Source organism: Apus apus, chromosome 4, assembly GCF_020740795.1.
Source record: "Apus apus isolate bApuApu2 chromosome 4, bApuApu2.pri.cur, whole genome shotgun sequence".
Classification (NCBI taxonomy): Eukaryota; Metazoa; Chordata; class Aves; order Apodiformes; family Apodidae; genus Apus; species Apus apus.
In genome coordinates, this window is record NC_067285.1 from 50,041,340 (window position 1) to 50,056,691 (window position 15,352).

Below are 15,352 nucleotides of genomic sequence, written 5' to 3' on the forward strand. Positions count from 1 at the left end.
AATCTACAAATAGTTGAAGAGGTAGACAGCTGGGGCCAGAATGGCATAAAAATGCTTAGAAATGCTCTAGTGTGTGAGGAACACTGTGATTTAAGTGCAGTTACGTTACATCTTCCTACCTGTGAATACAAGCACATGATTTGTAAGAACAAGAGGATCCCAATTCCATAACAGGCTAACATGGCCATAACATGGCCAAAGAATTTCAAGCCTTGCTGTATTTTAATAATTATGTAAATTAATATATATTAATGTGCATAGCCTACCCTGTTTAAGGTATATTCTGTTTTTTACAGCTATTCACTGCAGAAGAGACTGGAATATTGTTTCATCCTTAACCTTTTAAATAAGTTAAAGCAAAACTAATCCCTCCAAGTAACCCAAATACTTTCTCACTTAAGTTGGAAATTAGCTAGCCTGAAGAACAACAGTAATAAAAACCCTACAGCATATATACTTTCAGCACAAAGAGTTGTAAACACAAAATCCTGTCAGCCATTTAAAAAAATTCTTGTATTTCTCATATCCCAAGTAACACCACCTTCCCATGACTGAAGAAATTTTTGGTTACCCTAACTCTAAGCACTTCAATTTGCAGTCTGTTTTCACCACCAAAACACAGCATTTTTGGTCTTAGGAATTAGTATGTAAGGGAAATACTTAAGAAAGCCAAGTCCTTTCTCATAACATTTTGTGATTCTGCAGCAGGAAAGCATGACAGAGAATAAAACTTCTGTATTTCCTTCAATCAGTATTGAAAAAATAGTATTTAATTTAGTAGTCTTTCAGTGTTTGAACAATTGATTAGATAGGAATATTTAGTTACATTTAATAAATTCAGTAAGCATAAAATATAGACATTAAGCAGCAGCTACAACTGGAGTTATTCCCGATTCCCCCCCCCCCCAAGTAGCACTGAAACAGTTAAACCCATACAAGTGAGGTTATAATTCCCCATTATGAAGGAAAATTATTTCACTTTTTAAAATAAACACAATTATTCAAACATTGTAAATTCCTATTTCTTATACCATATCAGAAAAAATAAGTTTAGAAATAACAGTCAACACCTGAAGAGCCATTTTCCTCCTGCTTAATTACTTCATTAACACTGCTCAGTACAGTGCATTCATTCTCAAAAGTAACAAGTGCAAACTATCATGCTTAGTATTTCCTTCTTGTAGTAAAGTAAGGAAAAGCTGTGCATAATTTAACTCTGTGCAGGTTCTCCTTCTAGCTATAAAAAGGCATTCAGCAAAACAGCAGAAGAAAAGTTTCACATATACTTCACTGTAGTTCAAGTAACAGCCACCATGGCTGTGATTTTCAATGGCTCTTTAACATTAAATACCCAAATCTCACATAAACTGCTTGTGAAGTAGGCATCTGCCTTCCTCTATGATTCTGTCACATTTCATTTGAAATCCTGGAGATGATGTGCTGACATGTGACATTTTCCAAAGAGAGACATTTTGTTTTAACCAGTGCTTACAAACTACCAAACTCAAAGTCAGTTCACTCAAGTCGCAGTGTTTCTGGACAAAGTGCATGCAGTCTACTAATCTTGTAGTTACAAAAGAGTTACTAATCCTGATTCACAGAATCAAGATAAATACTTCTTTTACTTCTTTCTGAAAAGGATGCACGTAACCTGTGACCTTCATAGCTACATTCAGCACACAGGTGCATCATTTAAATCGTACACGCTTCAAATATCTCATTGTACTGATCTAACTTGTTCACATCCTTTCCTCTGCTGCTAGAAAAGCAGAGAACAAAAGCTCTGTTGCAGCAGGTGTAGCCATGTATTAGGATATGACCAAGTTATGTGCTCTGTCAATGTGTAAATACAGGCTTACAGTTCTTAGCATACAGCCAACAAGGTCAGGGGTTAGGTACTCCTCAATAAAAAGCAGTAATAAACACGTGTTATTTCCGGTTGGTTTTACTTTTTTTCTTTAAATACATATTTAACAATTCTCTTCTTGCATCCTTCCGTATCTGACAGAAAATGCAATTAGTCTCTTGTATACTATCTCCAAGACTAAGAGAGAGGCTACAACTACTCCACAGATCAAGCTAAATGCCCAACGTGGTCCCAAGTGAGTGTACACTTGGCTTACAAAAACAGGCCCAAGTATTCGTGCTCCACTTCCAGAGGCAGTTAACCACCCCATGTAGACACCCTAGAGAAGAACAAAAGCTTAGGTTAGTGATACAGGAATTATCTGGCTACCCAATAATTCCCACAAATTATCCTAAATAGGAAATTTACAAGTGTTTAAGCAATTGTTTATTTGTCTTAAAGCATAAGATACTGAGTACTTTGTTTCCAAGATACCACTTAGCTTCTCTAAGTATTAATTTGAAGGCTCCACTGAGCTTCATACTTTGTAGCTTTCTAAATAAAAAGGCATTCTGGCTTAAAGCTTTTAATCTTTTACAGCAAAATGTAAGATAGAAAATGAGATAAAGTAAGAGCAGTTTTCGTTAAGCAGTAATATCACCTTACTATGTGTTTCACCACTGTGAAATGTTAATAACTGAAGGTACCATAGTGTTAATAGTCTTTATATAATATATTTAGTAAGAGAAACATTATCAAATACCAATATTCCAAATATATAAGTTGTTGTTACAAAAATGACTCTTCCAGGAGTCATGAAAGTCACAAGCTTTAGGTTTAGTTCTGAAATATTCACACTGCAAGATTTGCCATAAATTGTAGTACAAACCTTGCTTTTTAATTCCTTGGATTTTAAAAGAGATGAGAGTTCCGGGAAACTTTCAGCACTGGTTGAAACATACTATTATTTGGCTAATAACAAAAATAATTTGAACTAGATCCCTCATTCAAGTAAAGAGGGTGCAAGCCCTGGAGAGCAAGTTATAATAAACTGTTAAGGCATCATGCTTACCTGGGGCTTTGGCCCTAGAATTTTTGAGTATAACGTGTAGGACATGACATTACAAACTGGATAGCCCAACCCTATCAGTATGTCAGAGCTGATATACTGGGCCAGGTAGATCATAGGAGTATTCAGGCACCAGGACTGTGTGACAGGGCAGCCCACGGGCTCTGTGGTGTGGTTGGATGGAAGCTGCATCACTTGCAAACTCCAGAAAGGCATAAACATTTCAGTGGAAGCTGTTCTGGGAATGGAGTTATTCTTTATTTCTGTAAAAATAAGTTATGCATGCCAGTAAGAAAAAATACTACAATGAAAAGATTTCCAGAAAACATCATGATAATAGTTTTGTATACCTTCCCACTGGATATTGGGCAGCTTTTTCCCCCAAGGCAGTAAGATAAAGAATCCAACCAAGACAATCAGTAAGCCTCCATGGAGTATGGCACGCTCACCAGTCCTAGCAAACAATGAAATTACAAAAATATTTAATTAAAGTAAAATTTATGGAAGTACTGATGACATAGTCCACTAGTTTGTGGAAAAGATGCCTGACCAAAATGCCTGCTAGAAAAACTGCAAAATTACAGTAAGTTAAAACCTGTTTTTCATGTGATTCAAGGGTAAAAGACAATCACAGACTCTGGAAAAGACCTTGAGATCATCAAGTCCAGCCTATGACCTAACACCACAGCACTAAGTGCCACATGCAGTCTTTCCCCAAACACCTCCAGGGATGGTGACTCCACCACTTCCCTGGGAAGTCCATTCCAATGCCTAATCACCCTCTCTGTGAGGAAGCACTTCCTAATATGCAACCTAAACCTCCCCTGGAGCAGCTTGAGGCCATGGCCTCTTGTCTTGTTGCTAGTTGCTTGGAAAAAGAGCCCAGCCTCTACCTGACTACAACCTCCCTTTCAGGTAGTGGAAAAGAGTGGTAAGGTCCCTGCTGAGTGTCCTCCAGGTTAAACAACCCCAGCTCCTTCAGCCTATTCCTGTAAGACTTTCCCTCTAGTCCCTTCACCAGCCTTGTTGCTCTCCTCTGGACCTGCTCCAGCACCTCAATATCCTTTTCGAAGTGAGAGGCCCAGAATTGCACACAGTACTCGAGGTGAGGCCTCACCAGTGCTGTGTACAGGGGGAGAATTACATCCCTACTCCTGCTGGCCACACTATTCCCGATACAAGCCAGATGCCATTGGCCTTCTGGGCCACCTGGGCACACTGCTGGCTCATGTTCAACCTGGGTTTAACAAGCGCTCCCAGGTCCCTCTGCTGGGCAGAAGAAGGGGTTATGTTAACAGAACGAAGAATAACCTTTGCATCATGGCTGTGTCAAAACGGGAAGTACTTCCATGTAACAGTAAACTCAAATTCACTAACAAGTAAGATTCAAGTAATGCAGATGTGGTCTTGCCATAAAGCTTTTCACACTTAGCTAATATAAGTAAGAAAATTCCAAGAAACTCCAAAAACTTACTTTTTAGATAGTGTTTTAACCACCATGAAAACAATAACTGATTCAATGCCAACCACACAAAGGATTATTCCATTGTAAAAAACGGCTTCTTTCCTGGTCCAGGAATACATATCCATCGTCAATGGAGTAGCTATACTAAATCAACAGAACAAAATTACATTAATTGAAAAAAAGCAGCTTCTATACAGTAATTTTCATACTATATTGTCCCAAACATCAAAAACAGTGGTACAGAAGCCTTTCCTCCTGACAGGCATATCAGGAAACAAAGGCTCATTATTAACTAACTCTGTCATGTATCATGTATTAAAACCAAATCCACCAAAATTCATAACTGCATTACGCCAGCCACACTCTCAAGTGTCATCAACCTATTTCCAATACTTCATGAAAAGATGGAGTTAAAGCAAAGCAATGGTAATGGAAAGAAAAAAACAAACCACAAACAAACAAACCCCACAAAAAAAAAACAACCCAGGCCCTGTGAGTATAAAAGCAACAAATGTTTAACAGTGTTACAGATTTAGCAACCAACCAGTCTCTACGTACTCTGTTTTCAAAAATTAAAGCAATTAAGACTGAGGCACATTGTTATAAGCAACTATAGTTATGTTAGAGGTCAAAAGACGTACAAATTAAATCTTATATCCTCAAAGTACTTTAAAAATTAAAAACATTAAGTATACTTCAGTCTGAGGTCATGCTATGTCTTACTTATTTTCTTCCCCGGAGAAAATTTGAGAGTAACGTAAAAAAAAGTAATGTAAAATAGGGTATTTAAGGATACAATTGCATTAACTGTATCAAACAATTGTTATAATCATTACCGAAATGAAAGCTTCACTGGAGCTTCTGTAGTTAATTAGAATCATACTAAGAAATTACACAAAACTAAAATAAAAAGTATAGAACAAAGTATAGAACAAGGTACTCAAGTGGAGAGTTTTCTCTGAAGTTTTAAGTAGCTGAAATTAAGCTTTTTTTTTAACATTAAAAAGTTGAGGATATGGGTTTGCATCCATTCAAAAGGTTTTACATGGAAGTGTCATATACCACAAACTGTGTGCTACATATTTTTAGTTATTACTGACCTTTAATTCATTACTCTGTATCAGTATACATCAATGTCATTGCATTTGGTTTTGGATTTCCATTTATGAAGAGAATGGTTAAGAAAATGAGTGCAACAGAAAAGCCTTAACACACACACACCCAGTCTAACTACATTTTATGTTTAAGTATTTTGAGAGAAAATAGATAAACTTACGTTTCAAAGACAGCAAACACAAACAAGATGACAAAGAAAAGAAAATTAACTGCTACCACAGCAACATGGTCAACGTTTGCTTCTGTGTCCTGATCCAGAACACCACTTTCTGCAACAGAACAGAATAATCCAGATGTCAAACTGAGCTTTTTTTACACCACCACAAATTACAAACAGCAATTATTTCCCTACTCTCTTAAGTATTTAACATGCAGGCTGGTGGGAGGCGAGGTAGTTATATTTTGACAACCTGTTGTGGTTTAGGACAACACAACAAAAGAAACATCCCCATGGCCGCTCACTCAACTCCCCGCCCCCCCACCCCCCCCACACACAGGAGGACACACACAGGAGCTTTGAGGAGGACAAAGCTCATGGGTTGAGACAAAGGAGGGTTCTTCACCGATTAAGGTCGCAGGCAAAACAGACTCAGCTTGAGGAAAAAATAATAATTTCACACTCATCAAACACACACAGGATGCAGACAACACAAATAACAGGGCTTGCCTATATTACCCCACCCCTCCCTTCTTCCCGGGCCCAAATCACTTCGATCCCGGTTTCTCTCCCTCCTTCCCTCCAGCAGCACAGGGGGACAGGGAAGGGGGGTTAGAGTCAGTTCACAGGCTGGTGGTTCCTGCTGCTCCTTCCTCCTCAGGAAGGAGGATTCCTTACAGTCCTTCCCTGCTTCCCCACAGGGTCCCTCCCATGGGAGAGAGTCCTCCAGGAACCTGTCCTTCACGAGTCCTTCCCACGAGGCCCGGAGCTGCTCCAGCCTGAGCTTCGCACAGAGTCACGGGCTGCTTCAGGAACAAACTCCCCTGGCCCGGGGTCTTCCAAGGCTGTGCAATTGGAGTCCACAGGCAGCAAATCCTCTGGCCACAAAATCCAAGTCCAGAGGTCAAGTTCACCTCTCCTGGTGCCTCCAGGGATTGTTCCACCACGTTCCTCCACGACTGCAGGGGGACAGCTGCCATCTCGCCATGGGTTACAGGGAAACTTCTGCTCTCGGGCACCTTCTTCCCCTTCTTCCTCACCAACCACCAGCACCGCTCTCCTTCCCCAGCACTGCTCTTCTCCTTCTAGTGCTTGCTCTGCTCAGGTCTCATTTCAGTTCTTTCGTATGTTAATGTAGAGGTGCATCTGTTTTCCCTCTAATGGCTCCTTGGCTGGGTTTGGAGCAGGGGGAGGTTCTCAGCTTCTTACCAGAGCCACTCCTGGGGCCCTTCCCTCACTACCAAAAAAACCCACCAAACCAAACCAGAACGCAACCTAAGTATAATGGTTTAAAACCAAAACAGAATTGTTGAAACGTCAATTTGTAGGACAACGAGGGAAAATTATCTCCCAATTGGTTATACCATCTGTTTTTGGACTGACAGGTCCTGAGTGACAGCAAAAAAAGCAAACTTCTTCAAATACCTTAACAAGAAAAACTGAAACACTTTCTGTTCCTCTAGTAAGGTCAAAAACACTGAACAGAATTCTCTGCACTACCAGAGAGACATTGTTCCTCTGACCTGGGCATAGCATTTTCATGCACAAAACACCATGTGTGGTGGGCACATAGCGCTCTGTCTTTAAACTGACAACTAATAAAATACTGAACAGTGATATCCAGAGATTTTAAAAGAGGTTGATTTAACATAATCTTTCACACACCTTTTATTCCTCATGTGAAAAGGATACTCACAACGTTGTAAAAATCTGAACTGCATACAAAAAGGGTACATACTGAACATAAGCTGTTACACTGTATGTAGCAACTACTGTACTTTATTCCTACTAACCAAATTTGCTTCTACAACATAAATATTTTCATAAGATGCTAAATGTGAAAGCTGATATGCAACAATATTACCGGACAAAATAGAATTATGACTGTAAAGTAGCAGTCCAGGAAGACTTTTTTAATTTCCATATTCACTTAATCCTGTCTCTTGGAAGAGAGACAGTTTCAGGGCAAAAATCTGGAAAGATGCATACAATTGTTTTGGTTTTTTTCTTCTTCATTGTTCCCAGACAGCATTATGTACACATACAGACACAACGTGGACATGAAAGAGATACAGCCTGTTTTTCGTTTCAAGTTCCCAACATGTCAGACTTGAAAACATTTCTAAATGCTTGTATGGAGTAAGAACGTACTTCAAAATTAAATCACAGAGCAAGTTTCCAAGAAAACACAGGTACCTTCTCCTTCAAAATTGACACTTTTGCACTGCCGTCCTGAGTCATCCACTCTATGTTCCCTAGAAATTTAGAATTGTTTTCATTAATACACATATTTCTTTGATCTACTATTGAGTCCAGTTTATACTGAAATTATTTTAAATGGTATCATCTTATATTCTAATTATTTCCAGCTCCTTTAAACATCATCAGTGTAGTCTACATTTGACTGCAGTGAACACCACCATACTCAAGACCATATTCTAGTGAGAGATTATCATGTATCTGTGTGCATCTCTCCCCCGACCTCACTGACACCAATGGAATTATGCATTAAAATCCCCCTGTGAGATTCTTAAAGGAAAGACTCAGTGAGAACCCTACAGACAAGCTGAACTTGTTTCTCTTAAGAGAAAAAAAGATGGGCAGAAATCAGCAACATTAAAAATAATAATTTAGCAGCTCTTTTTTCATCAGTTTACAGTCTAGCCATAACATCACTATGACGCATTCATAAGCACAGTGAAAAAAGATCTGCATTAAATAAGGAAGAAACTCTGAAAAATAAATAAGAGTGTATAGTTTTAGCACTCCAGATTTAAGGCTCCTCCTTTTGAGTGGCATATTATTTTTAACAGGCCACCCACTAAAACAAGGTAGAATATTTATCTTTTTTTCTATTTACTTACCTGAATATAGCAAAGATGAGAATAATATTAATAACTCCTAAGAGAGCTCCAAATAAAACTGGTGCCGTATACATGTTCAGCTGAAGAAAAATTAATTTCCATGTTATTCCTTCTTCTCCAATAAGTGTAAAACACGTCTGAAAAACTTAAAAACATAAATGTATTAATAAAATCTTAAGAGCCATTAAGAAAAATTAAAACACAGAATAAACATATAAAACTGGGTAAGCAAAGTTGTTCTAACTGCTAAGTAAAATTTAAGTATTATACCTGCCAAATCTTTTACATTTTGTGAATCCTACTCTAAACAAGCCGTGAAAACCAGTGGAATCTCAACTAGCCAGAAAACTACTCAGTTACACACAAATACACTGTATAAATACCAGCATGACACTTAAAGAACTTGAAGTGAATTCTAAGTATACCAATGGTTAACTTTCTTGGCCACGTGCAGACAGCCGATTTACTCTTTTTCCTCTTCTTCCTACAATGAAAACCTTGGTCCTGGGACTGGGCTATCCTTGCTGCTAAGGGCAAGCTAGAGAGAAAAGAAGTTGTGGGGTTTTTTTTAATTAAAATTTAAATCAGTGCAGGGCAAGATCAAGTCAATACTAGTGTTAGGAAATAGACTAAAGAGTCCCTATCAAATTAGGAAAGGAAATTACCTAAACTTATACTCTGTGCAAACCACACAAAGAATGCAGATTTTTTTGTTGTTGCTGTAGACCCCTTAATGCTCTATCAACAGCACTAGTATAAATCAATTGGAGAAGAAACTTTCAGCCCTAAACTTTCACCTCATTACACTACCACAGACAAAGCAGTTCATCTGTGTCAACTGGATAATCTTAATCTCCAGCTACAGAAGACAAGTAATTAGTAGAGGGTGTTTAGGACAAAACTGCTGGTCTCTCTTTACAACACAAGGCAAGTCTAACATATTTCTCCCATGAAGCAGACAGAGTATCTTGGGAGCCACAGTTACACCTGATCTAACAAAAACCCCTCTTTGTTCCCTGCACTCCCAGTAACACCCATGCTATGTCTTAAAATTTTTGCCAATACGAAGATCTTGTGATATTCACTACATGATCAGAAAGACTGTTGGATGTTATTTTCTATAACATGTGAGGCAAGGTGAAGTTTTCAGTTATTTCAGAAAGGCAGAAACGTTTACCCTAGCACAGCAACATTAAATTCCCTTCTCCATGGATCAAGACTATTGACTGGGTACTGGTGCAAGAAAGCACCCTGAAACTTGTTTTTCCTGCAGCCAGCAATCTAAACCAGCTAGTTTTTAACTACAATTAGAATTTATTTGTACTGGTGTATTTATATTAGCGTATACAAGAATATATGAGTGGATCCCATGTATTGAATTTTTATACCACTGACAAACAATGCCTTAAAATCCCCAACATACAGCTGCTGACATCTCCTACTTGTAATGTCAATTTCATCCCAAAATGAAGTAAGGAAAGAAGATAAGCTTTACCTGGTCCTAATATGAAGCCAATTGCTTGGCAAGCACTGGTATTGGCCATGGCACTTGTTCTCTCTGTAAGTGAAGTGGCACCCGCAATGTATGATCGAACTGCAGCCACGTTTCCTTAAAAAAACAAAACCAATAACATTTTCATGTAAATACTGTTATAGTGTTAAATTATCCAGTTACATTTATTTTAATTTTTTTCCCTCTTGTTTTGCAACAAAATAAAACCCAGCACTCCCTTTAGTATATATACACAACTGCACAGCTACACAATTTTATTAAAAATTAATATTGGCCAATTCTTTGCCTAAGTAATAAGTTATCATTTACATAATGGTAAATCAAGTACTAAAATATCATATCAACTATCTTATACGAGACATAGAATTTAATAATTTTAATTACTTTAAATTGTGCTGTGGTTACCTGCTCCAAATCCCACAAGAGCACGTGCAGTCAGCATGTAGTATTTGTTGTGTGAATGAGGTACATGGATGTAGGCATAAAGGCAATTAGCAGCTATTGAAATAGCACTTGAAACAACAAGAGGTTCTCTCCTTGGCCTGTAATTGGACCACAAGCCGAACAGGGGAGAGGCGACCATTTGGCCAATGCTATATGACGCTATAATCCAGCCCAAGAAACTCCCATCTGCTGTCGGATCAATCTGCAGAAACAAATTAATCAATTCTGTGGATAAAGTATTATAGTCTTTTATAATCCTGTCCAGGTGTCACTGGGACAGAATCATAGGCCAGCCATGCAGGACAGGCCAGTAGTGGCCCTGAGTCACCTGGGAGCTCCAGTCAGAGCAGCTGCCCCAAGCTGGCTACCAGGTGTATCCCACATCTCTCATCTCACGCTCATTATAAAATGGGAAGCTGTTTCCCAGGGCTCCTCACTCTTGGCTTACTGCTCCTTCTGCTACTCCCAAGGACTACACTGAGTACAAGTTTATATGCTTTATATTAGTGGTTGTATGAGTTCTGTTGTTTCCTTAAATGTGTTTATTTTTCAGCCCATGGGGCTTCTTTCCTCTTCCTGATTCCCCTTCTTGTTTGGGGAGGGGTCACCTGGGGAGTGAACTGCTTCAGTTTACCCCCAGGGCTAAAGACAGATTTCAACAAAACTATTTTGGAATCAGTACCTGAAATACCTGAGACTCTGCACTGTAATTCTGAGGATATATGGCACTACAATGCAGTGTCAAACCTAGGCTATCCCTGAACAAGTCAGTGTGTCTGCAAGGCGTTGTGCGGTGTTCAATATAAACACACCACTCTGGGTCTCAGCAGCAGTTCTGTTCACATAGCACTTTGTCTGGGGCAATGAACCTCGGCTAACTCCCTCCAGCAATGCCCCAAACCAATAAAACATGCTTTGCTTCTGAGACTGGAAATTGCTCACTGGCAGCAACTCAATAGTCTTCATACAGCGCTGCTGATGTTGGAGGCTACCAACATAACTTAAGCAGTGGGGTAAACAGTTCACATGCCAGGAACATGGAATCACTTGAGACATCCCTGCACATGCCTGAATCTGTCCTGATTTACAAGGATGATGACACATTTTTTCTTCAATAATTCAGCACCAGTCTTAATTTTAAGGGTACCTCTAAGACCCTGCCCAGGATATATTGTTCCAAATTTGCATTTGAAACTGCCTTCTACAACTCCAGGAACAGTAAAATCCTATCACAAATTAAATGAAGTTTTAGGGAGCTTTTATGCCTTTTATTCTTTTAACAAGAATGCAAAAAAGTGGAAAACAAACAAAAACTACTCAGGAACACAGGCAATTCCCTGTTAAGAATACCAAGAAAGTCCACGTGCTACAATCTGACAGTTATAAAGCAACTTGTACCTTCAGTTTTCTTTTTCTTTTTCCCCAAAATGCAGACAAGCCTCGTGTATTATCTTTAAACACTACCAATGCATTCAGATAAAGACATTTCTATTGATTCACTGTCTGAGAAAGCAGTGAATTTATATTGGAAAACCATACATTTCTGGATTGTTATGTACCTTTATGAATTCAGGAAATAAACTGACAGATTTCATATGAAATAATGAATGTTGTCTAAGCAAATGGAAAAATACAAGGCTCTTACAACCACACACTTCCCTTCACTGTTTCTTTTCCTAAATAAAAGGCCACTTTTGTATTACATACTTTCTGAGAACAGTTTTCTGTTCTTACTAATTAAAAAACATTTACAAACCTTTTGGAGATATGGCCACACAGACATAATTACAATGGAGAAACCTGCAATGCAGTAAGAACATAACTGAAGTTACACTATTTGACATGTTTATTAGTAATTTGTTTTCCTGAACCAGTTATTAGAAGTTCATTCTCCTGCTTTTAAGTATATTATAGTATATATATTATGGCATATATGCAAGTCTAAAATTGTGCATCAACCTGTCACCTGAAAAAGCTGTTTTATGTGGTTTTTTTAAGGAGTGATGATTTCTCCCAACAGAAGGAACTGTTTTTGAAAGGACATTTTATAGGTGCTTAAACACTAAACAAAAATAACTCCTACGAAAGGAATACTGATACATCAAGCAAACTGCATGGTATTTTTCTCCGTAAGAAAAGACAATGTCCCCAGAGCAAAAAGAATGTTTTGATATTGTGACATCTTTGTATTAATTTATAGAAGAAATTTTAATTCATCCAATTAAAAAAAAAATAATCATGGAAGTATCCTATGATTTTCATGGTAATTTCTAGGGCCATAGAAAACCTAGAGAAGTCAAAAATCAACAGAAGTCTAGTTTCCAAGTGCAGTTATTTAGCAGTGAAACAGTAATTTGTTCTGCAGTGGAGACACAAAATCCCACAGGAGAAAACAAGCTCTCCTACACATTTTGAAATAGATAACATACATGTACATGACCACAAATATCTTGCCTCTTAAGAACTTAGCATTGTTGCCCATTTTCATTCCCTAAACATTTCACTTTGAATGGTTAGTGTGACTTTTCTTTGCATTGGTTCTGAGCAATAACCCTACTCTGCCACTACCTTTTACACTGAACTATCACAAAGCCATAAAACAGATTTAAGTAATATGTCATTTAGTCTCAAAACAGTATTATTTAACTTGTCTTATTAAATGTAACTTTGTTTGATTTGCTAGGCATATCTTCTTTTTTGAAGAATCAGAAAATGCACCTTTTTAAGGTTATAAAACAGTAGCATTAAAGGAGCTATGTAATTTAAATCTAGAAAACCCTGTAATTTCCAAACTAAAAGATATTAATTAAGGAAATAGCATTGAAATTCACCTGTGTTTACTCACCTAGACTACTGAGAAACATAGTAAGATACATAATCCGGATGGATCGCCACCTGCTCTTATAATGCTCTTGCGTTTCCACAACATCCCTGGTTTTGAACCAAGTGTCAAGAGAGAAAAAAATAATTATCACATTCTCTTCTATTTTTTCCCATCAAACATTGAAGACACTTTTCACAAACCTCTCAATAACACTGTGTAAGTTGTTAGGCAGGAATGGACTTGCACACAGCAAGGAATACAAATAACTTATTATAGAAGAAAGTTAATTTTCACTGAAAAAATACTAGATTGACAAATACAAAAAACTAATAGAAATACTGTAACGTACCATTGCATTCAAATACTACACAAAAAGATCTTTATGTAGAGAGATAACTATATATTATAAAATATGTCTGTAAAAGATACTGCTGAAGATTGTAAGGGCTGCAAAATAATTTAAAGTTACAAAATTTGTGAGCAGTAAGTTACTTTTTTAAAATTCGTAAGCACCTTCTGAGACCCATGTACTTTTTCAGAACCAAGAATATTTCAGGGTTCTTCACTCCTCTTGGTTTTGAAATACCCTAAACAAAACAAGCCCTGTCCAAAAGATGCAGACCTAGGTTATATATGCCTGAACACAGTTTATAAACATTGTTTATGCACAGACAGGCACATGTGCAATTTTAAAGCTAATACAGCTATTTCACAGAATGATATGAACACTTATTTCTTCAGAAATGTTTACACTGTTGAATTTTAGAATCATAGAATCATTAAGATTAGAAAAGACTTCTAAGATTATCAAGGAAGTGTCTTGGTTCAATGAAACTTTAACCATACAAAAGGTGTTTCTAAATGTACTTTGTCATCTTATTACCATCATGCATAGGGAAAAAGTCAAGCTCTTGTTTATGCTGCGTTTGGTTACTTACAAGATTTTAGTTAAATCAAGCAGTATACTTGTTCTTACACTTCTCAAGTATGAGAACACCTCGGCACAGCCGGCAGCAGTCACTCCTACACACTCAAGATACTGTTTATTTTTTCTGGCAGCGATCAGCTGCTGTCCAAAGAAAAGTAACAAATACGTACACCTCAGTACCACAATAATCAACTTTTATGCTTTGTAAGAACTTGGGAGAGACTTTACAAGGAACTTTGAGAGAACTGTGTTTGTTCAGCCTCGAGAAAAGAAGGCTTAAGGGAAGACCTTATTCCCACGTTCCAGTACTTGGGAGGGTGGCTACCAGGAAGACGAGGCTCCCTTTTTACGTGGAATCACAGAAAAAGGACGAGGGATAATGGGTGCGAGTTATTGCTGCGCAGATCCCGATGGGACACCAGAAGAGAATTTCTCACTATGAGAAAAGTCACACATTGGGATAACCTCCCCAGGGAAGGGGTGGATTCCTCAACACCGGACACCTTCTAAGACAGCCAGACAAGGTGCTGGGCCACCTCATCTAAACGGTGCTCCTACCTAGGAAGGTTGGACCAGATGATCCTCAAAGTCCCTTCCAGCCTGGCATTCTATGAACGTCCCAAGCGAGGGCGTCGGGGTTTTACAGAGGGAGCACCCCCGCCGGGCAGCGCCTCCCGGGCAGGCTGGAGCTGCCCTCGAGCTGGGGCTTTCCTTGCGGGGTAAAGCCCGCCGGAGGGAAGGGAGCGGGGCTCCTCACCCAGCGCGGCCCCCCTGCGGCTGGCGGGGCTGCAGCTCCCGCGGCCCGGCGGGGCGGGAGGCGGCTGCTGGCGCAGCTCTCCCCCAGCAGCTCCAGGAGCCGCCTCCAGAAGGAGAAAAGCGGGAAGAAACAAGCCCCCTACCTGCTCTCCGCCTCCTCCGGCTCCCCGGAACTCAGCAAAGGCTCCTGCCCGTCCGCAGCCTCGTCCGGACCGGAGACCGCGGCCGCCATGCTCAGCTCAGCCCAGCCCTGCCCGTGCCCGAGCCCCGCAGCGCCGGGCCCTCCCGGCCGGGCCCTCCCGCTCGCGCTTCACCCGCCGCCCCCGCCAGAGGGAGCGCGCGACGGAGCCGCCAACGGCCGCGGCGCCCG

General features: G+C 39.3%; 1 protein-coding gene across 1 annotated transcript; it reads right to left on the reverse strand.

Annotated features, from left to right (window-relative positions):
- Positions 1–748: 748 nt before the first annotated feature.
- MFSD8 (major facilitator superfamily domain containing 8) lies at positions 749–15,324 on the reverse strand. Its single transcript, XM_051618939.1, has 12 exons — positions 15,126–15,324; positions 13,320–13,405; positions 12,231–12,274; positions 10,436–10,676; positions 10,013–10,126; positions 8,518–8,662; positions 7,850–7,908; positions 5,657–5,765; positions 4,390–4,524; positions 3,266–3,369; positions 2,919–3,178; positions 749–2,186 (listed from the first exon to the last, which is right to left on the reverse strand). Exons 1-12 carry the CDS (start codon positions 15,212–15,214, stop codon positions 1,971–1,973), a joined length of 1,602 nt encoding a protein of 533 aa, XP_051474899.1. The 5' UTR covers positions 15,215–15,324; the 3' UTR covers positions 749–1,970.
- Positions 15,325–15,352: the final 28 nt, after the last annotated feature.